General features: G+C 40.1%; 4 protein-coding genes across 5 annotated transcripts; 3 read left to right on the top strand and 1 right to left on the bottom strand.

Moving 5' to 3' along the window:
- Positions 1 to 317: 317 nt before the first annotated feature.
- On the top strand, positions 318 to 3,428 carry pane1 (proliferation associated nuclear element). The gene is made up of 6 exons (XM_028406001.1): positions 318 to 474; positions 1,925 to 2,001; positions 2,184 to 2,282; positions 2,382 to 2,461; positions 2,616 to 2,707; positions 3,160 to 3,428. Exons 1-6 carry the CDS (start codon positions 418 to 420, stop codon positions 3,307 to 3,309), a joined length of 555 nt encoding a protein of 184 aa, XP_028261802.1. The 5' UTR covers positions 318 to 417; the 3' UTR covers positions 3,310 to 3,428.
- Positions 3,429 to 6,029: 2,601 nt separating this feature from the next.
- mb (myoglobin) lies at positions 6,030 to 7,806 on the bottom strand. Its single transcript, XM_028406053.1, has 4 exons — positions 7,748 to 7,806; positions 7,110 to 7,210; positions 6,524 to 6,743; positions 6,030 to 6,412 (listed from the first exon to the last, which is right to left on the bottom strand). Exons 2-4 carry the CDS (start codon positions 7,190 to 7,192, stop codon positions 6,272 to 6,274), a joined length of 444 nt encoding a protein of 147 aa, XP_028261854.1. The 5' UTR covers positions 7,193 to 7,210; positions 7,748 to 7,806; the 3' UTR covers positions 6,030 to 6,271.
- Positions 7,807 to 9,710: 1,904 nt separating this feature from the next.
- serhl (serine hydrolase like) lies at positions 9,711 to 16,097 on the top strand. Its single transcript, XM_028405808.1, has 13 exons — positions 9,711 to 9,773; positions 9,838 to 9,929; positions 10,793 to 10,936; positions 11,360 to 11,473; positions 12,494 to 12,535; positions 12,653 to 12,672; positions 12,748 to 12,822; positions 13,706 to 13,815; positions 13,890 to 13,969; positions 14,055 to 14,089; positions 14,171 to 14,247; positions 14,330 to 14,417; positions 15,623 to 16,097. The coding sequence occupies exons 1-13, from the start codon at positions 9,727 to 9,729 to the stop codon at positions 15,746 to 15,748; spliced, it is 1,050 nt and encodes a 349-aa protein (XP_028261609.1). The 5' UTR covers positions 9,711 to 9,726; the 3' UTR covers positions 15,749 to 16,097.
- A 179-nt stretch (positions 16,098 to 16,276) lies between these two features.
- LOC114435878 (serine hydrolase-like protein) lies at positions 16,277 to 21,919 on the top strand. 2 transcript variants are annotated; one of them, XM_028405844.1, is made up of 12 exons: positions 16,277 to 16,941; positions 17,146 to 17,283; positions 18,218 to 18,331; positions 18,415 to 18,456; positions 18,866 to 18,885; positions 18,978 to 19,052; positions 19,922 to 20,028; positions 20,357 to 20,436; positions 20,527 to 20,561; positions 20,676 to 20,752; positions 20,843 to 20,930; positions 21,288 to 21,919. In XM_028405844.1, the coding sequence occupies exons 1-12, from the start codon at positions 16,929 to 16,931 to the stop codon at positions 21,420 to 21,422; spliced, it is 924 nt and encodes a 307-aa protein (XP_028261645.1). In that variant the 5' UTR covers positions 16,277 to 16,928; the 3' UTR covers positions 21,423 to 21,919. The 2 variants fall into 2 exon arrangements, with proteins under 2 accessions (XP_028261645.1, XP_028261636.1); XM_028405835.1 differs by having other exon boundaries at positions 17,140 to 17,283.
- The last annotated feature ends 292 nt before the right edge of the window (positions 21,920 to 22,211 follow it).

The raw sequence follows: 22,211 nt of genomic DNA, 5'->3' as shown, positions 1-22,211 counted from the left end.
AGATGTTGGCAAAGCTGTTGTACTAAATTGTATCACACAGGTCTGTCTAAAAAAAGACTACCTGTACATATAAAACAAAAAGCACGAGATTAAAGATTAAATGGTTTGGGATACTTATAGTTTACCTTCGAAGAAGAATCACTGAACAGCATTTCCTAATGTGTATTTTAGCTGTTTGTCTTTGTCTCCATTGTGTACAATCTACTGTGCAATTGGCCGTGAAGGATAAGTTGCAGTACACCCGGCAGTCCCTAGGTGGCAGGAGACAATTAATAATGAAGCGTAAGCGTCATGACGTCAGACGCACGTTTGGAAAAGAAGCGCGTAGGAAAGAAATGACTAGAGGTTATTTACACAGACTTGAAACATACTAAATTTTTACGAAGCTAACATTTTTTAAAGAGTTTTTACGCGAGGATGTCGCAGCTGAGGCCTTTTAGTAAACTCCCGGCTCTGAACACAGCGACAGTCTTGGTGAGTTTGTGTTTTACGAAGCCGAATGGCAGCGCCGCCAACACACAAACTGTGTTGTGACTGTGAAGCTGCTCTCAGGTCAGCTTGCTAGTTTGTCACGGACATCAGCTTCAGCTAGACAGGTTTACAAAACACATTAACAGTGGTAGTTAGGTGTATCGATGCTGTTGTTGTTTGGATAAATAGTTTAAATATTATGAGGTATCTTCCTACCTTAGCGGAAACCGATTTCACAGTAGCTTTTATTCTGTAATTCTTTGCTGTTTATTCCCTCCAGTGATACGAGTTACATGTTTAAAAAGGGTTTATGGTTGATGTTTTATAGGTCAAATGGTTCCAAACACAGGAAACAGTGTTAAGTTAGAAAAGTATGCACGTGTTCATACAGTGCGGCTTCGACAAGTCCTGAAAGTAGACAAAGAGAACTCAATCAAACAAATGTAACATAAATATTATAACTGGGCATTTATTTATTCAAGAAAATGAATCATTTCTACATATCTGTACATATCTCTGAGTTAAAAGTATCTGAACCCTACAGCAGCTTCGGGTTTTTTAGCTCCTTCCTCAGAACCGTGTCAGTTCTAAGATGTTGGTGGGTTTTCTCACTCGCATGAACTACTTCCTTTAGGTCCTTTCACAGCATTTCTATTGGATATAGGTCAGGACTTTGACATGGGAATTCCAAAGCTTTAATTTTGTTCTTGTTTAACCTCCTCTGTGTAGAATGACTCGTGTGCTTGGGGTTTGTTTTCTTGCTGCATGTCCCAGTGTCTCCTAAGATTCAGCAGACAGACAGATGTCCTGACTATTCTTTCAGAATTTACTGGTGTAATTCAGATTTTATCGGTACATCAATGAGGGCAAGCCGTCCTGGCCCAGATGCACCAAAGCAGGTCTAAACAAGGACATTTTCGCCCCCACGTTTGAGACTGGATGATGTCCAGATGGTTGAATGCAGTGCTTTTTCATCTCCAAACATGATGTTTGGCAAACTGACTGAAATGCTGTGTTGGAGAGCAGTGGCTTTGTCCTTGCCGCTGTGCCATAAACACCAAGGTTGTTCTCCTGATGGTGGATTCATTCACATTAACATCAACCGATGTGCTCCTTTAGTTAGAAGTTAACCTGAGGTCCTTTGTGTCCTTATATAAATCTCCTCCTTTTATCTGTCTGAATTTATGGATTACAAACTTGTTAGAGATGGTTTTTTAACCTTTTCCTGTCTGATGAGCAACAACATCTTTTATTATGAAGAGAAAATTCTGAGGGGACACAGTAACAACTCTAACAACTAACAGCTGTTAGGGAGAAAAGGACAGTACAGGTGTGGCTGGAGGTTTTCCTGTGAATATTACATTTCAGACATTCTTTTCTTCCTGTTTTCACTTCATGTGACAAAATAGGATGAGCACATTTTGTGCTGACTTGGAGTGTTTTTTTTCTACAGCTGGTAGAGAATGAGGAGCAATTCCAGCAGAGTTTAGCCGAGGCCCTGGTGGAGGAGACCAGCGTCACTGTAAATGTGTGAGTAGAGCTCAGTTAATCGTGCGGACTGCTGAAGTCAGGGGTCTGTTATGAAGGAGAATCATTTACCACACAACTGGAAACCCTGTCTGCTACCCTGTTATTGGAACTCATTATTATTCATCATTGTCACAAGCAATTGCATTCTACCTGACATTACGTGCCTTTATTGTACCTTACAGGAGATTAAGTAAGAGTCTCCCTCTACCAACGGACAGCGATGACAGTCGTCCCAGGATAGACCTGGTGGTGTTCATTATTAACCTGACATCAGAGCTCAGGTACCTAAAAAATCATCTACAAACCTGGTTTATTCAGGCGTGGAAAACACTCTTGATATTTCTGATATGAAAATATAAGATTATTTTGTGTTTTCACAGTTTTCAGTCAGCAGAAGCCTCCCTGAAATATTTGGACCCTGGATATTTCCTTGGGAAAGTCTGCTTCATGGTCACAAATGGTGTGTTTTCAGTTCCAATCTTTTTAAATCTAACAGGAAGAGGACACTTTTCATAATACACCGTGCAATCTAAAATACAAAATGACCAAGTTTCAGTTCAGCTTTACTCCTGTTTCTATGACAGACTGACCTTTTGCGTTTTTGACTTTTGCAGGCCGTAATGCTTCAGTCCCCATGGAGCGTCTGGATGCTGTCAGAAAATTGGCTGCTACGCTTCACTGCCCCCTGCTGTTTGCAGAGGATAAGGTTTGTATTGATTTTAGCGTAACCAAACAACTAGTTTCCTCATTTATTTAACAAATCTTTTTGTGCCACAAGCTGTGACATTACTTAGAAATTAATTTTGGAAGGCGGCATACAGTTAAACCAAAAGAGGCAGTTTTCAGACAGAACCAGCAGACCTGTCACTGACACTGACACCACTGCTCACTACAGCAACAGAAAGATCACTGTCTCAGTGTAAACTGCAGCTTAACTGGCAGTAAGTCTGCTTGATCATTCAGTTCACTTTCTTAGTCTTTGGACCAGAAAGGATGTTCTGTTAAAAGAACTACAGTAAATCCTTAAATTGATCTTGTTGTCTTTTTCACAAACCCTGAGACAGCTGCTGTGCATGTGTATTGTGGATTAGCAGTTAGTGCTCTTTGTGCTTTTGTCGACAGTAAAATATCAAATGTCATCTTGTTCCTTCCCTCTAGACACCAGATGGTGTGGCCAGCGCGGCAGAGAGGTTGTGGACTATCCTGAAGGTGGCAGCAGGTCTTGTTCCTATCACTACTGCTCTCTACCTGTCAAACCTGTCAAGGTGCACTCTGCCCCCAGACATCGACCAGCCGAGCTTTAATTAGGTCCACTGAGTTTCCCTTACTTGGTATCTTGCTTGGTTTCCTTATATTTCTATTTATTTGTGGCAGTAAATATTATTAGTTAAATCTGTACATTATAGATATAATAAAAAACGTAAACATATAAAAAGCTATGTTTTCTGTGTTGCCCTGCAATATAGTGGTGACTTGGCCAGGGCAGCACCCTCTGAGAGCTGGGATAGGCTGCAGCTCCTGTGACCCTGTGTAGGATAAAGAAGGTTAGGTGAATGAGTGGATCCACGTTTTCTATCCTGTGTGAAGTGCGTTTTCTTGACTCAGAGATATTAGCATTTATGAGATGCTGTTTCTGTTCATCCTGTTTGTCAGCTAAAGGAAGCTGAGGCGTGTCTTCCAGATTATCACCAAAGACTCTGCCTTGTGTCACGTCTGCATGTACACACACACACACACACACACACACAAACACACACAACAAACACACACACACACACACACACACACACACACACACACACACACACACACACACACACACACTATTAATAGTTATCATTATGGCAATTATCTGTCAGACAAGTTAAGCAGACACTGCTTTGCTTCAAGTTAGGATCTGGAAGGACACCTGGGGGTCAGAGGGCTGGAGGAATGTCAGTGATATCTGGCTTTTTTTCACATTTACATCCTCATAAACTGAAATCATTGACCCTTTAGCCCACAGAAGGAGTCAATGATTTTTTCAACTGTTGTTATCGGTGCATGCTCTCTTTTTTATTTCACATCATATGTTCTTTATCGGCTGGTAGTGGCTGCTCTTTCTGTTGTTCTTTTATGATTTTTTTATGATTCTCACCTATGTGTGAATATGGTCCTGCTTCTGCTGCAGGATAATGTAATCTATACATATATATTTACATATATACATATATATTCCATTATCCTGCAGCAGAAGCAGGACCATCGGCTACACTGTACAGTGTACAAATGGACATAGCAGATGTTCTAGCATAAGGAAAAAATGCAGGTGTAAGTAATATTAGCACTGGATAACTTTTTGATAGAAGATTTCTGACTTCTTTTATCCACAAACACAAATGAAACAACTCCTCAGTTTACTCTGCATTGTGTTTGCACAGGGGGATTTGCATTTGACCAACTTTTTAGAAGGTAAAGAGGTGAAACGGTTCAGAAGGAGTAAATGTCACAAGGCATGCAATGTCAATTTGGTCAATAATATATCCTCGTTAATGTTATTTGTTACACAAATAATGTGTAGTGAAACCTCACCTACTGTTAGTGGTTTCCTTCATCATTAATGTCATTCTCCTCCCCTGTCTCTCTTTTCCATGTTTGTTGCTAAATAACCTGAGATTTTGACCTCGGCTCAGTCGGCTGAACAGATTTTAGATCAAGTTTCAGTGCAGGAGGTAGCGTTGTGTGCAAAGGTGCTGTGCCTGGTGTCACGTCTGCATAGGACCCACAAACACTAATAATAGATTATCATCATGGCAGTTATTCATCAAACAAGTTAACCAAACACTGATTTGGCTCCTCGTCAGGAACTGGAAGGACGACCAGGAGTCAGAAGTCCAGAGGAATGTCATTGATAACGCAGATATCTGGCTTGTTTAATTCAAATGACAGAAGCACTTGACCACTCAGTCAAAGCGAAATGAGCACTTCTTTCCACTTAGAAAGGACACAAATGCTAAGGGTCAGTGTGCAGAAATGTGATTTTGGGTGTTTTATTATTTCAGGCGTTCAAGGACAGAAAGAACCTGATAAGAGCATGGAAATATGACGTCACTCTAGTAGCAGCATTTTACAGCAGCTGCTGCTCACTGTGTGGGAAATTCACTCAATTTAATAATGTGTTGAACTTCTTTTTCTTTCTCTTTAATGACAGCAAATATAGTTGAACTGCATGGAGCAGCAATTATCCAGTGCGTGTGTAGAATGAAGTTGTATTCTACCTTGTTGAGTTGATGTGGCGCTGGTGTGTGGAGTACGAATGAATACTGAGCAGCATGTTTCACTGTAAGATAACTGTTGTGAGACAGTTCATCTCCTGCCATAAACCTGTAGAAAATACTTAATCACTCACTGTTATGTCTGAGCCCAAACACCATCTTTCCTTGTTATGCTGTCCTGGGAAGACATTAAGAGGCTGTCACTCCTCTTCTGAAACCATGAAAAGACCTTCTTAAACCTTATCAAAATCTGTATTCTTGATTAATTTACTTCTAATTTACTTCTATAATTTACTTGACATTGGATGCCTTATTTACTTTTACTTTTAAATCCTTTCACTTTTCCCCCCCATCTAAAATTCAGTGTGGCTGAATGGGAAACAACCTGGTTCGAGATGACTGTAAACTGAGAAATGGGTCACAAGTTTCAGATTTAAATGTTGTCTTACTTTACCAGCAGCAGTAGTGTTGAGGTGTAACACAGGGGACTGGGATTGAGTTGGGGTATTCTTGAAAAGCAAAGGGTTGATTGGGTGTTCAGTGTCAGGAAGTGGACTGAGTGATACAGACAATAGTTTCCTCTGTGAGCAACTGGTCACGTCCACATGGATCGCGTGACAGAAGACTGAAAGGAGAGTCCAACAGATAATGCTGGTTTTCAAGTGGAGCCTTTTGATAGCACTGACGTGTTTCAACCTGATTTCAGTCAGCAGGTCTCTAACAGTCTGTCTGTGAGATGTAAAGTGTTCAGAAAATTACACACAAGGATGGGAATCAATGGTCAAAAGAGATTTATTGATAATGTGAGAGTATGATTTACAGTATATTGAAATTTCCACAAAGACTTTCTGTTAGCGGGAAGTACACACTGAACAGTAAAGAAAATGTCTGCTATGTGTTGCAGTGAAGCAACCCTGCAATAAAAGCTAGTTTGTGAAGCGTCTTATGCTCTTTGCAGTTATGTTAATATGCTATTATTTTACTGCATGTTGTACATGTTCTCGTGCCATTGATCTTTAGCCGGAGAAGCCCAGCTCTTTGTAGTTGGCTTCAATGTCAGAGATGACGACGGCCATCACCTTCCTCAGGGCCTGCTGCCCAGCAGGATCCAACCCCGCCTTCTCCGCCATGACTTTAACCACAATCTCAGAAATCAGCTGAAGAGACAAAGAAAATAATAAATAATAAAACATTTTGTTTATGGTTACAGAAAATAAAAAAACGACACAAATATTTTTGAAGCATTCCCTCATGTGCACCGTCCTCACCTTGAAGTTATGAATAGAGATCTTGTGCTTGTTTGCATGGGTGACAGCCAGAGGTTTCAGGATGGCAGCGTGGTTGCCCTTTGCCTTCAGCAGTTCACCAAGTTTCTTCAGCACAACGGCACCATGGGCAGAAACGTCTGCATTTCCAGCCAGGTCAGCCTGAGCAATGTTGCAAAACCTTGGGAACAACTGCTGGGTCTCTGGGTGCTCTGTGAATAAACTAAGACAACAGATAACACATATAACCAGAAACTCAGCATCTACTGAGATAATATGAAGTTTATTTTCCAGGCATTTATCTGGGCAGACATGTTTGTGCACCAAAGTCCTAGCTCGGCTAGTATTTTGAAAAAATATGACTTTTAATTTATCTTTATTTTTTTGCAGACGACAGCATCTCCATGGTGATGTGATGAAACAGCATAAATAAAAAAGATGGTTCAGATAGTATAAGAATCTAATCAATGAATTCAACCTGTGTTGAATTATTATGGAGAGATCTCTGTGTTTCTGAAATCCTGCCTGCAGCTCTGCCATCTGTCTGACCCACAGAACAGCGTAATCTTATCTTTTCAGAACCACTGACCGGGTCAGAACCAGACCCCCGATGCCAGTGTAGTCTGCTTCCACTGGACCCCAGTGCTTCAGAACCAAATCAAAGTCTGCCATGATCCAAAGAGATGCAGCCTGATGAGAAAGTGAATACACATGAGTAATTACAACCTAATTTCATAGGAAATAAAAAAAGAATTCTGCATTAACACAATATGTTATCCTTGTGTTGGCATTGCATTTTTCAGAAGTCACCACTTCATTCAAGGGCAACTCTTCACAAGAAGGAGGCAAACACAGTGACCTCGGCTGACCTCAGTCAGTCTGTATCATGCAGCTCTAAATAATGTATGCCAGATGAAATCAGACTCACTGCTGGCTTTACATGGCTTTAAAAAGCATGCAAACGAACTCTTTTTCACTTTACTGTTTTTGTATTTGCTGTCTTCAAGGTTGTTTATTAATTTTGTTTGGCTAATTAATTTGTAAAAGCCCTATAAGACCTATTTTATTTCACTAAATTTGGCACTAAAATATTCTGCCTGAGGACATTTTAATGCACCATGAATAAAATTTAAATGATGTCAGTTTTTAAAACAAATCTTTGCTTTTAATCCACACATTTCATTTTGTCTTTTCAAAACATTATTGCAAAAGAAAGCTACAACCTACCTGCGGTGGTTGTGAAATATCCCGTGTGATTACACCAAATTCGTCTTGGCCTGGCTTTGACTTGGTTGACCTTTTATACTCCCTCCCTCTGTCGTGTTATTCCAGCCCTCCCATCTGACCACCTCCTTTCACTGCACATCTCCTAAAATGCCCACAACACCTGTAAAATGTTCAACCCAGAATCTCCTGATTCTGCACAGACATCATCTCATTTATTTTGTGTAAGCCTTCAAATCCCATTTACTTCAAAAACTATAAAAAACATACACAGGATGAAACTTGATACCTAACCTAAACCTGGTATTTTTGTCCACTCTGTTTATATCAAACAGAGCTGACACCACATACCTTAAACTTGTGTGTGTTTCTTATTAGCATGGCGACAAGGCTCCTTAACATTGTCTGAACACAATAAGCACTGTGATGGTGAATGATTAGGACATCATTTCCCACTTTCGGCATCTCTCCTCACTTCATCTGGCTCCTCAGCACCGTCTCCAGCAGAGGGATTACATTTAATTATGCTCCTCAGGTTACGGTCTGATTTTTGTTTTGTTTTTTCTATTTTTCTTTTCTTTAATGTCATCATATTTTACAGTGGTGCTGGAAATTACACCGCTTCTTTAGATGATTGCTTTATAATTATTTAAATGTTTATAGCAGTTAAACAGAAACCCATACAGTAAAAGTCGGTGTACTGCAGGCTGGGAATAAGCTCTCTGAAACAGCACAGCTAAGACATATAAAATTTTCTGTACAGTGACAAATGCCCAACACCATCTAACATACACAGAATACTCTGCAGAAACGTCAGCTGATACCCTTGTTTTCTTATTGCAAATAAATCATAATTGTAATGTTTTGATTTTTTTTAATTTAATTTAAACATCTGATATGTTTAAAATGTGTAACTCTGGAAGCTTTAATCCTCATACTCCGATAGATAATTATTGTATTTCTATTTTTTGCAACCTAATATCTCACTTTTGATTCCTGTTCAAACAGTGTAATTTAAGTACAGTATTCCAGGCTGTAAATTGTTGAGCCAGTTTTGTAGGTAATCCTTTCAGGCTGCATGCATTTACCTGTTGTTAAGTGTTTCCAGAAAAGTATCATTTTAGTCTGCAACATGCATTTAGTTAGTTATTAACAACACACAACACACTCACACTGCAGCTCACATGATTTAATGGATCAATAGACACATTTAGGAGATGTGAGGGGTCAAGTAGTAAAAAGATATACAGGTCAACTGTATATTCACAATAATGTATCTTTGACATCTTTTTATGTATGTAACATATTCTAAAGGGACGTTTTTAATATTGGTTTTATGTGAAATATTTATTTGATCAGTCTCAATATGTCAAAAACTTCATCTTGCTTAATGTTGGTCCTATGATAAAAAAACAACCTTTAAGCATTATTACCAACTAAACTGGTAGAAGGAGACTAGACTGTGTGAATTGCAGATTACAGCTAACTCTGAATGCCACAGTGTATGGTGGTAGGTATTTTTCCAGCATGGAACATACTTGCCTTCTATCTAACGGCTCTAGCACTTGACAAAGCAAGTGATAGCTCTGGAACAGACCAAGTATCACCGGAAGTAGCCTAAGAGGCAAGATCCAGGGCTAAAACGCCCATAGACAGTTTCTGAAATTCATTAACTACTGTAGACTATTCATGGTAGCCTAAAAATGGGAGGGGACGCAAATTATATTATATTATTATAATCAAACTTTCATTTTGATATAATATGCACTCTTTATATTGATTGTGTCATATTATAATCTCTAAATCCGCAGCGTTTATTTCAGTTTGTACTGTGTCACCTGTGAGCACTAAAAACACCATCAGGCCCTCTGCTGGCTGACATTTCACATCACACTGGGTGAGAGGTAAGTCTCAACGGTGATTGGTTCAGACTCTGAGACCACGTGTACACTTATCCAATAGCATACCTCAAGACTCATCACATGGTTTTCAACACCCGGAAAACAGCACTGTACAGCCTTCAATTCAGGTTGATTACAAGTTTGTTTTTGTGGCTTCTTAGGAGACATTTCAGTGTATTTTATATGTTTTAGTCACATCGGAAGTTCAGTAGAAGTGGTCTCAGAAATGATACAAGCTTTGAAAGGCGTCAGACACCTAACAAACAGTGCAGTGAAACAAGCAGGTAAGAATGCAGCTGTATTCGCTTATTATCGATTTTGAAAACTTGACAGAAGAAAACAAGTGTGAAAGTAATACTTGTAGTTGAATTGTGGGTTTGAAGTTTTTAGAATAGGAACAAAGATGCCTGCTCAGAAGAAGAAAAAAACTATACGGAGGACAACAAAGGGTTAAGAGCATATTTAAAGTTATTTATTGGTCTGAGTCTCTTTGGTTATGATTAGAAGGGTCTGTCGTGATTACAGAAATATTCAGGACTCCAGTAAATGTTTACACGACCTTGTAGGTGATTTAAAACTTTGCCTGTCAATTCACTTTCATAAAAGCAGTGCTTGTCTTTGTGAGCAGAATACATATGAGACTGCTGTGTATGAGCTGCAGAGTGTACAGTTTTCTTTTTTACTAAAGGTGAGGTCAGACGAGGTCAGAATCTGCATGTCACTGTTATCTTTTGGTTGGAGGTAGAAGAAAGTGAATATGCAGAAAGTTTGAGGTCAGTAACTATATGAATAGTTTATCTCCTTCTGCCTAATGCAGACCTCTCACTAGGTGCTGAATATATTATTAATACATTTCTTTAGTCGGTCCTGAAGCACATGTTGGTTGTTCAAACAGATGGTCTTTTTGAATTTCATCACATTAACTTAAATAATATTTGGGCTGTTTGAGTTAATTGGGTCTCTACACTGCAAAGTTTGTTTGATTTGTTATTTGTATTTATTTGAGTCCGAAACACCAAGGTATTTCACTTCAAGCATATAATACAGGAATCTTTCAATAATTCAACTATAAATATTTGTGCTCAATAATCTGTATTCATATAAGAAAATGCATGTTTTTTGTAAATCAAGGTTGTGTTGTGTGTAGTTTCAGAGCTCTCCATCCCAGTCCCATGGGGAGAGATCCGAGGTAAAGTCTGGGGTCCTGACCATGGTCGTCCTGTGCTGTGCCTGCATGGTTGGGCTGACAACTGTGGTACATTCAACACCCTCATTCCACTCCTGCCGAAAGGTAAATATTATTGTAGTAGTTAAGAAATCTTTCACAATGACACATCATAGTTTTTAACACTTTCACTTTCATTACAGCCTCAGGTTTTCTGTCACATTTCTACATGTTGTTCTTGTTTCATTTATATATCAGCATGTTCAACTTCTCCTACTGTAGACAATCTAGAAACAGGTTTAGAGTAAGAGCTGTAATGTCAAAAGCTGCCTCCTTTGTGAGACTCTTCAGCTCACCCTTGCGTTGCATTTGGTTCCATTTGGCTTTGAAAGCGTGTCACTGTGCAGAGCAGCATGCAGGTGCTGTTAGAACAGCTGCTTCCTCAAGTACTGAAGCTTTTTCTTTCCTACAGGCATGTTCTATGATGATGTTATTACCTCTGTTGGTTAAATGTAAACTCTCAGTCCTTCTCTCTGTCATTCCACCCAGAGTGCCGATATGTGGCAGTGGACCTGGCAGGTCACGGCTTCTCATCACATCGCCCTCCTGGAGTGTTGTATGCCTTCCCTTCATATGTGATGGACATACGCAGAGTGGTTGACGGTGTGTGAGTTCTGGAAGTTGCAGAACATGCATATTCAGGAATTTAGATCTTTACATCTACTTTCAGTGGACCGTTTTTTATCCACTTTACATCATTTTTAGTCACATGCTGTCTTAAATTGCCCCTGATGAGTGGCACGAGTGGATTAACCTCTTGTAAAAGGCCAAGTTGCACAGATTTAAGGTTGTATTAAGCAGATGATTAGCTTGATAATCAGTTTAGTTAACATTATTATGATGATCAACAACCATCTGTTTCCTGAAACACTTTGCATTACTTGTAAAAATGTCTTAAACTTCTACACAGACAGAGAGGGATCTTTTTTCACCTATAGATGGTGGTAAAGATGTCGGTGGATGGGTGATTGGCATCAAATTAAGTTTAGACAGTGTAAAGCAGTCATGATTACAGGCAACAAGGAAAGCTGTAATCCCCAAAGACTGTGCTTTTACTGTATTTGAGTACTTATCATCTGTCACCTGAGAAGTCTTTCTCATTCAGCCTGTAGGTGACAAAGAGGCGAACCAGCTCAACCTTGTTGTCCTTCTATAGCTGCCAAAATACAGTTAAATAAAGACCCACTCACACTGTGGTAAGCAGTGGGGTATTACATAATTTAGAACATCGTAGTGTAGTACTGCTGGCTTCCCTGTGCAGCAGAGGAAATGTAAAACATATCAAACAAATCTCCACTCTGATCAATCAGTGCTCAATAAGGAACAAATCCTAACTCAGGGTTCACTTACTTTTGTCTTTTTGGTGAAAAATTTTTTTTAATTGTGCTGCAAAGATGATGATAATGGTGACAATTATTGATTACGTTATATGATTTTTCATACATTTCACAAGGCATAATGTAGTGATACAGAACAAATGTTAATGAGCATGTTATCACTTTGAACCAAATTGCTGCAGCTGCTTGGCACGTCTTTATGACAGTTAAATCGCAGCTTTTCTTCTAACTAAAAACCGTCTCAGTGTTTGAACCTGGTTGATGATGTGTGAAATTACTCCCACAGCTCTGCAATGGAACAAATTCTCCATCATTGGCCACAGCATGGGTGAGTGCAGCCATATAAAAGAGTTACAACTTTAAAAAGTTTGTGGTTTGTTTCAGTCATTCGGCCACTATATTTATATTTATGTTTATTTATATATATATATATTTTTCACTTCAGGTGGTAACATTGCTGGAATGGTAGGTGGACATCCTATCTTATGATTAATGTATATTATAGACAGTACTGTGTGATGTTTATACTGTTTTCCACAGTTCAGCTCTCTGTATCCTGAGATGGTGGATGCTCTCGTGCTGCTGGACTCTTATGGATTTTTACCTACAGATCCGGTACTTTTTTATATTCCATTATAGTCCATTTATTGAAAACGTTATTCAGTGATGCAGCAGCCACACGTTCATTACTAAACCCTGCAGCCTTCTTCACAAAATAGTGATAAAAAGCTAATTACAAACAGACAGGATAAAAATGTTAAATACCTCTACCTAAAGTGAAGCTGCTTTGAAGCCTTAAAGGCTGACTAATTTGGTCACAATGAGATTAAGTTCAGGGAGGTAACTGACTCAACGTAGGCAGAATGCAATCTCTTTTGAACGTTATCAGCGGATGCTCTGAATTTCAAGTGTTGCCCAGAAGCCTCAGCATCCCGGCCTCCACCAGCTGAATCCTCTGTCACACTAAAAAATGATAATTAAGGGTTGACATGAATACAGAATGGAGCAAGAGGAGAATCACAGTGCTGTTTGACTTGCAAGCCCAAGATTTCACATCACAAGTATCATCTATGTCTGCTCAAAAATGTGACCTGTGTAAAAGCTAAAACAAAGACCTGACATTTTATTTTCATATTTTATCAACACAGTCATATTAGCTGTAACCAAACGCTGTTGCTGTATCTATCCAAACAAACAGGGCCTTTCAAGAACTGTAGCCAACAAAGCAACCATGCTTATGGAGCCTCTGATTATTTGGTTTGATTTGCATTATAAGGCTTCATGTCAATGTCTGATAAAGTCTAGATTGTAAAGAACTGAATAAATATGTTGGTTGTGTGACATTTTGAAAGGCATCACATTGAATTAAAGCTTTTAGCACTGTGCTTTTGGCACAGCTTAGTCCTTAGGGTCTTTGTTAAGCAGTCACATCATAATTCTATATAATATTTCACACTGTTTAGCTGCTCTCCTCATATTTTTATGTGCTATCTTACAGAAAGAAATGTCCAAAGTGATCAGGCAGGGGCTGGACGACATGCTTAAGTTTGAAAAAGAGATGGAAGAGAAGAAGAGTAGAGTCTACACGTATGAGAAGGCAGTGACGAGGTACTATTTATCCTAGTTCAGCTGTTTTAAATGACAGAGTGAACTCTCACTAACTTTGTTTGGACCCCCTTCAGGCTGATGGCTGTGAACCGGACTCTGTCTGAACAGTCTGCAAAAATCCTTCTAGAGCGAGGTCTAGTTGAAGTCGATGGAGGTATAAATGTTCTCCTCTCTGCTTTGAAGTCAGTTAAAGGTGTAAAAATGACTTCACTCTAAATAATGTGGTCTTCCTCCCGAAGGAGTGACGTTCACCCGAGACTTTCGGATTAATCTGGTACGTGGCTGCTGAAGTGCGCCCATTTCTCCCTAAGGTACCACAAAGTACACGCACACAATGGTTTGTTTATGTTTTCAGAAAAACATAGCTCGCATCAGTCTGGAGCAGAGCCTGGAGATGCAGTCGAAGATACAAGCCTCTGTTCTAGTTGTTCTGTAAGGTGCCTCACATTTCCCTTATTACACTAATAACTACAAATTACCAGAATAAATTAGCACATAATCTCTGTCCTTACAGAGCAGAAGACGGCTTTGAGAAAATATTTGCTGAAGCGGAACAAAAGAAATTCACATCAGCACTTCTTCAAGCCTACAGGGACAGAAATGTGAGTATACCTTAGCTGTCTGTTTGTTAAATAGGCACGCCTGCATCTGTTTATTTTTAGCCTGTGTGTAATTGTGCCTAGCAGACAGACAGACGGCTGCAGCAATGCAACAGTAGCAGGAGCACAGTATGAGTATGAGCATGACATCTCAGAGGCAGCAGACATTTTTATAGCTGTGAACCTCAGCACTGACCTACATACTGGATCTTGGTCAGATGCCGCTGATGTGAGGGAGAGCAGAGGATGTGCATCAGCCCTACGTCTCCAGCGAGTTCTCTTTTGTGTGAAACAAGAGAAGCTCAAAGCTGAGATCAGTCTTTCTGTAATGACAATAATGTATCAAGTGACTATAAAAACCCTGTGAAAGAGCCCACTGTTAGTGATGCTCCTACAGGGAATTATTGGCTGAATCCACAGCTCTCTGAGCTTTACAGAGCTTTATAGCTGCTTTTAACTCATTGTTATCTCTCAAGCCTGAAACTTTACTGCCGTGCTTCATTCTCACTGTTCCCAGTTAATCAGTTAAATTTAGGAGAAGAAAAGTGATTTTATGTGGTTCAAATGTTTTTTACAAAGACAATGGGATCTTCAACCCATCTAAAAGTAGTGGACACAGTCTAGAGGGCCCTACCAGGCCAGTGATTCAGACCCCTAAATGTTTCGATTCCTGTGGGCAGTGGCAGAGGTCACAAGAGAGCTAGAAAACAAATACTGGCATTCACCAAAACACTCTGAATAATTGATAATTAGATCAGGATGTGCAGGCAGGTAAGAAACAGTTAATGCTAAACATAGACCATGAATAAAGATGAGAGTTGTTTTAAGAAGAGCAGTTTTGAAGCTCAGTGCGCTGCCACTGGCTGTAAATGTGTGTTTTTGTGGTTTGGTTGGCCGTTGAGCCATCTAGTGGCCACTTCAGGAACTGCAGTTTGTGTTGGCTTTGTTTTTCAGCTCCAAAGGCTACTGCTGGATGCTATCAAGTGCAATAGCACAATTAAATCTGCAGTTTTAATGGTCAGCAGCCAGCAGGGGGCGACTCCACTGGCAGTCTATGTACTTCTCACACGATTTATGACCACAGTGAACATTTTTCTAATGAGTTTAGGGTCTAGTTTCAGTACATTTTAGCATCCCATACATAAAGATGTGGTCACATCTAATTTAAAAAAATGTCACACTGATGTCATGATGTGTGTGTATTTCAGCACGCGGTGGTGTCCCTTCCTGGCGACCATCACGTCCACCTGAATAACCCTGAAGTCGTTGCTCCACTTGTGTCGGACTTCCTGCAGACCAAAGTTCTACCAGATGTGCAGACTTCTAAGTTATAATGCATTCAAACATCTGTTATCAAATCTCAGTACTGATTCCTAACTACTGTTTACACTCACACTCATCAGCCGGCTGCTCTGTGATTCACAGTGGACTTTTTGTTGTTGATGTGAGTGACTGTGTCATTGTGAGCTCTGAACAAAAAGTTTCACACAAAGCCACCTTTGTTTACCTCCACTGTTACTGGGTGAGAAGAGTGAACCTAACACAAGAGCTTGTTTTTGTACAATCCATTTTTTAACTTCTGAATGTGAATCATTTACAACAACTTCATTTGACTTTGGTAAACAGCAGGTCTTCGTGCAGTATTGAATGAGTTTGAACAGTAAATGTGTCTCCTGTCACACACTGCAGCTCTTTAAATTCTCATTTTTCCTGTCAGAACTAAATTAAAGACTTGAAAAATGTTTGACTACTAATAATGGAGATAAATTCAAGATCATTATTATTTTTAACTTAAGTAATTAATTTGCATCAAAACTACACTAAAGAAAAAATACACATTTTTGTCAATTTTTGGAAACAAAATATTGGTGCATCACATAAAAAAACTTGATTAAGTTTAAATAAAAACTCAAAATAAATTTTTCTGAAGTTCAGACACTGTCAGTTGCTCCATATCACCTCGTACCTGCTGCCTTTGAGGAATGATTGAAATTCACAGTGGCATCTCGGCTGTCTCACAAGTCTGCAGCCTGTTGTTAATATTTCAGCAGCTCCACAATTTCTCTGAAGTGTGTGTCCACGTGTCTAATCTCAAAAGTTAGTGAGCAGTGAGGAAGAGGAAGGTGTGTACCATCAGAGAATGAATCTGGGCTCAGGATTAAACACACTGTCAATGAAAGGCTTTTATTTCTGAGAAACATCAGACTTTAAGACAATAAGCCTGTCTAAACTCTTAACTGTTCTTCCCATTGAGTACATTTTCGAGATGAAAAGTGGATGTTAAATGCTGAATTTCTTTCTCTCTGTAGAATCATTTTGTGTAAATTTACTGCAGGTTTTGGAAGAGGGACAGTAGATAAAAAACTGTTCTAGAGGTTGCTGCCTGTAAGTCCGTACGGAGGGAACAAAGTGCAGTGAAGAAAAGTTCCGCCCCTTTGAAAGCGCCAGCAGACTGCAGGTTACAAAGGTTTGTTTGATGCAGGGTCATGGTGGCCTGGCCATATTAACACTACAATGACTAATGAAGGTAAGAACAAGAAGCTGTAACATGTTGTCTGTTACTTATAAAGTCTGTCTGTTCAGCTTTGAGCTGCAGACTTTAGATCCACAGTTTTAGCAGCTTTGAAGGCATGAAGCCAACTTTCCTGGTGTGACACTGTAATTAAACACAGTTATAAAGCTGCCCTGTTGATTTGCTCTCACGTTTGTGTTGTTGTGTGTGCAGGCTCAGAGCTGTGTGTAGCAGTGCCATGGGGAGAGATCAGAGGTAAAGTCTGGGGTCCTAATGATGGTCGTCCAGTGCTCTGCCTGCATGGCTGGGCTGATAACTGTGGCTCATTCAACACACTCATCCCCCTCCTGCCTGAAGGTAATCCACCACAGACCCAGACTAGAATACTGTCTGTGACATGCTCACATCGATGATACTAAAAGGTTAAAAATCTGACAAGAATGTTCATCGTACTGTTACAAATGATGTAACACAAACATTACATGACAGCACCCATCCTAAAGCCTAGAACGGGCTTCAGTGTCAATACTTCTAAACCATTTAGTATGCCATGTTGTTATGCAGTATGCAAGCTGTCATACTACTTTGTATGACTTACTTACCTACGTGCTTGCTTTTCTTACCCACAATCCTTTGCACAGTGAAAGTTACATCACATGTCTGAACTGCTCAGGGAACGGTCAGTGTGAGACAACATTAAAAATCAGCAACAACACTACATTTTTTTGTTATTCTGTTCCACAGTCCTCAGTGCACTCTCCAACATAAAATCCCAAAAGGAGGATTATAAGGATGAAATTTCTTCTTTCTGAGCCTGTTCAGTTAAAACTCTACAGTACAGTTCAGAAGAGATTTAACATTATTGAACAAATGTCAATGTTCTGTTGTTATGTGTACAAATGTGCATTGGCATTAGAGGTGAGGCTGTGCAGAGGCAAAAAAAGGAAGCCTCCCGGAGTCTAGATGTGATGAGGGCACTGAGTGGCTTGGCCTGGTTGTTGATGAAGTCTGGTGGGGTGGAGGAGGGCTGCAGCAAGCGCACTAAGATAACCACTGACTGCAGTAAAAGCGGAGCAGAGGGGACATGATTGTCTGATTATCTGGTAGGATATACAAGAGCTCTAATAGAATGGCAGATTAGAAGAGCAGGAAGGTGAAAGATGAGAGAGCGTGCATGACGCTTCAGATGCCGTCACTGACTGTCCAGCTGATTCATTGCTGACATCACCCATGCTTGGTTTGTGTTGACCTTTGACTCCAGGTGTTTCTGTCTGTCTCTGCTTCCACCCAGGCTGCAGGTATGTGGCGATGGACCTGGCCGGTCACGGCCTGTCATCACATCGTCCTCCCGGAGCCTCCTACACAATACCTGCATACGTGACAGATGTGTGCCGAGTTGTGGACGGTTAGTCTTAGATGTCTTATGTGGCAAATTCAAATTCAGCACTTTGATTTATATCTCTTTTCCTCCCTCACTCTCAAACACAGGTCTCCACTGGAAAAAGTTCTCCATCATCGGTCACAGCATGGGTGAGTCGCTTAAACAGACACATCTCATGCTATAAACTCTTAATATAACAGTGTTGCTGTGAGAAGTTGGCTTTTTTTTTTAAATCTGCTTCTATTGATTAAATTGGCCACAGTGCTGTGTGCACAGTGATCAATCAAAACAGTGTTGAAACGGTTGGAGGTTCAATCAATTGCTGGTCAAGAGAAAATGGATCTCCAGCTCTTTGATTAATCATGTAGTTTATTTTATAAAACTGAACACTGTCCTGTTACAGCTTCTAGAATGTGAGAATTTCCTCATTTTGTATCACCGACTGATTTATTATTGCAAAACTAATCATTGTTTGCAGCCAGAACCCATTTTAGAAAGTAGATCAATAATTGTAATGACTTTGCTCTGAGCGTTGTTTGTGTGTTCGCCCTCTTACAGGTGGACACATTGCTGCCATGGTAACCACACCTCATCATTGTTTTGTCACTACAGACAGTGGTGACAGTGTGTCTTCTTGTGAGGCATCATTAGTCCGCTGTGTTTCCCACAGTTCACTGCTCTGTACCCTGAGATGGTGGACGCTCTCGTGCTGCTGGATGTTCATGGATTTGTACCAACAGATCCGGTATTTTCATTGTTTTTAATCATCACTGTGCTTCATTAAAATGAGTTCTATGAAGGAGTCACACAGTCCCTCCCTATACATGTCCATCTATCATGGAAGAGGTCTGCAGTGATCCACAGTATTGTCACAGTCAAAATAACAATCACTGAGCTCCTTCTTCTTCTTAGGGAGGATAGAGCAGTCAGAGGGTGCCAAATCTGGTAAATAAGGCAGGTGTTCGATGGGCTCTAATCCACATTCCTGGATGACAGCCATCACTTCTCAGCTTTCCATGCTGATTTTCTCCTGTAGTTGTCTCAGAGCTTAGTGCATTTGTCCCCCTTTTATTAGTAGGACCCCTTTCCAGCTACCCTACAGCAGCATTCCTCTTATATCCCAGCATCATCTTGAGTGCAGACCTCACTGATCTCCCAGTTTGTGGGTGGAAATGACCACCTAGTCTTATCCATGGTTACAAATTTCTGGAGAAATTTCTGGAGAAATTTGTCATGTGGTGCCAAAACTACTTCTCATTACGGGGCGTGAAGTTACCTTCTCTGCTCGTCCATCTGTCAAGATCACGTCATGGATCTTGTCAGTGGTCTCCTGTGTGGTGACAATGAGCTTCCAGGATGAGGGTCACGTTCAGGGCTCTCTTCATGTTTGAATTGTCCCGCCCACTTCTTCACCGTGCTGTGAGAAGGTGCGCAGCCTTTTAAAGATTTTTTTGGGTGATAAAACCTCGAAACTGAAGTACGGGGTGACTTAAGTTTTGTTTTACTTGAGACTTTGTGCAAAATCATCTAATTGTTCCTCACAAACAAATCAATCTTATATTGTTCAATTCCCAAACTGTCTTCCTGATCTGCTCCTGTCTTGTTTTATTTCAGAAAAAAATGTCCAAACTGATGAGACAGGGGATAGATGAGTTACTGCAGTTTGAAAAAAAGACAGAGGAGAAGACAAGAGTTTACACATATGAGAAGGCAGTGCAGAGGTATCGCACAGTTTCATTTTATGGCCAGTTTAAAACAAAATAAACAGCTCTGTTTTATGTGTTTTGTGCTGGATTGAAGCCCTTTTATTGAACTGCCAGCAGTGAGGTAGACACCAGGTTTCATCTGAATTACATTTGATTTTTGATTCATAGAAATGACTTCAATTCTTCTTCATTTATTTTGATCCTTTTGTTTTTGACTGTCCATCAATGAATATAATCCAACTTCACACAATAAATTACACACAGAGAGACAACAGAACAAACTATAATAAGTCTGTTTGATTTGCTGTGGTTGTCTGTGTTCAGTTGTTTTTGTCTCCTCCAGACTGTTGGCAGCGAACCCGACTCTGTCTGAGCAGGCTGTGCACATCCTTTTAGAGCGAGGTCTAACTCCAGTTGAAGGAGGTACGTCTTTATCTTCTGCTGTCAGTGAGGAATCATCACACTTTGCTTTCTCTCATCTGCTGGCAGCTGAATGTGTTTGTGCCTCTGCAGGATTTGTGTTCTCCAGAGACCTGCGAGTTAATTCTGTAAGTGTTTTTGTTTTTTAAACTTCCTTGTGAGTCATTTTTTTAACCTTTGCACACTCCCCTGTTTTGTCCAGCAGAAGTTTACCCCTCATTCTGTTTTCTGTCATGTCACAGAAAAACATCATGCGAACCAGTTTAGAGCAATGTCTGGCGCTGCAGTCTGGGATTCAAGCCCCGGTTCTAGTCATTCTGTGAGATATTCCCCAACACACTGATGTGTGTAAATGTTCCTGAATTCTTGTTCATGTTCTAAAAAAAGGTTTTAATCTCTGTGTTCTTAGAGCAGACAAAGGCTACAGTTCAACACTTCCAGAATCATCTCAAAAGAAGCTCACCTCTGCGGTTCTCCAAGGTTATCTTGACAGAAATGTGAGTTTTACTCACATTTCATTTCTTGGTTGTTTGGTTTTTACAGATCTTAGCTGAAGGGCAGCTGTGCTGTTGACTTGAACCAGTCGGCACCACTTGGTACTGTGGGGTGGAGCAAATAAGTGTCACTTATACTTTAGATGTAGGCTGAGCTCTGTGGAGTTGAAGCGCTCTCCTCCCATTTGTGCCCATTAAGTGCAGCACTCTGCGGCATTCAGGAGGATATACAGTATCCATACAATGAAAACCTCATCTTTAGGTTTGGATGTATACAATATTACAATCTCTCTCTCTCTCTCTCTCTCTCTCTCTCTCTCTCTCTCTCTCTCTCTCTCTCTCTCTCTTTCTCTTTCTCAGCACACTGTGGTGTCAGTTCCAGGTGATCATCACGTCCATCTAAATAATCCCGAAGTCATCTCTCCTCTCATTTCTGACTTCCTGCAGTGCAGTCGCAGCAGCTGCCAGCCTCATCATCTGACACACAAGTTATAATCAACACACACACACACACCCACAATATCACATTGCAATGAGGAAGTCTTACACTTCATGTCTCTAACGATATAAATATGAAATGAAACGTTTGTCATTAATTTTAAACAAGATCTCATTGAAATGTTTTTTTTGTTTCATCCTGTAAATCAGCTGTTGCATTTACTAATGTCAGACACTGAGTGACTTTCTCCATCTTAGTGATATAACAGCAGAGCAGTTTGTGTCCCACATCATGCACCTAATTCTGTTTAAATCACTTTTGTGTCACACTCACAAAGGAGTGTATTTTATTGTCTGATGTCATGATGCAGCAAACTGATGCACAGTCATAAATCACTGTACTCACTGTGTCAGGTAAGAACTCCAGCATGTATTGATTATTAGTTTTTGCATCATTAAATGATTGATCATAAATTCAACACACTGCATTGTTTGCGTGTAGGATATGCATATAAGGTAAAGGTGTCATAATTTGTGGCTGTATAAGTTAATTGAGTGGCATCCCATAGCTGTATTGTACTGTATGTTTATCGTGATGTATGGTGTAACAATACAATAATATGGTTTTAATGCTGATCTGACTGCATGGTGGTAACTTGTGGTGCTTTAATATGAGATCATGTTGTTTCATGCAGTCGTAACTCACAGCTCTCTCTACGTGAGTCTGGTCTGTGTTACTCGGCTCAGCTTGACAAATCTGTTGCCCATGCAGAATGAGCTAAAAAATGGCACCCAGTAAAAATGATGACATACTCTGACAACTTTTCATCATGTAGGGCATTCACT

This window comes from Parambassis ranga, chromosome 1, assembly GCF_900634625.1.
Source record: "Parambassis ranga chromosome 1, fParRan2.1, whole genome shotgun sequence".
NCBI classification, from domain to species: Eukaryota; Metazoa; Chordata; class Actinopteri; family Ambassidae; genus Parambassis; species Parambassis ranga.
The sequence above is the reverse complement of the archived record's forward strand: the minus strand, read 5'-3'. Positions and strand labels throughout refer to the sequence as shown.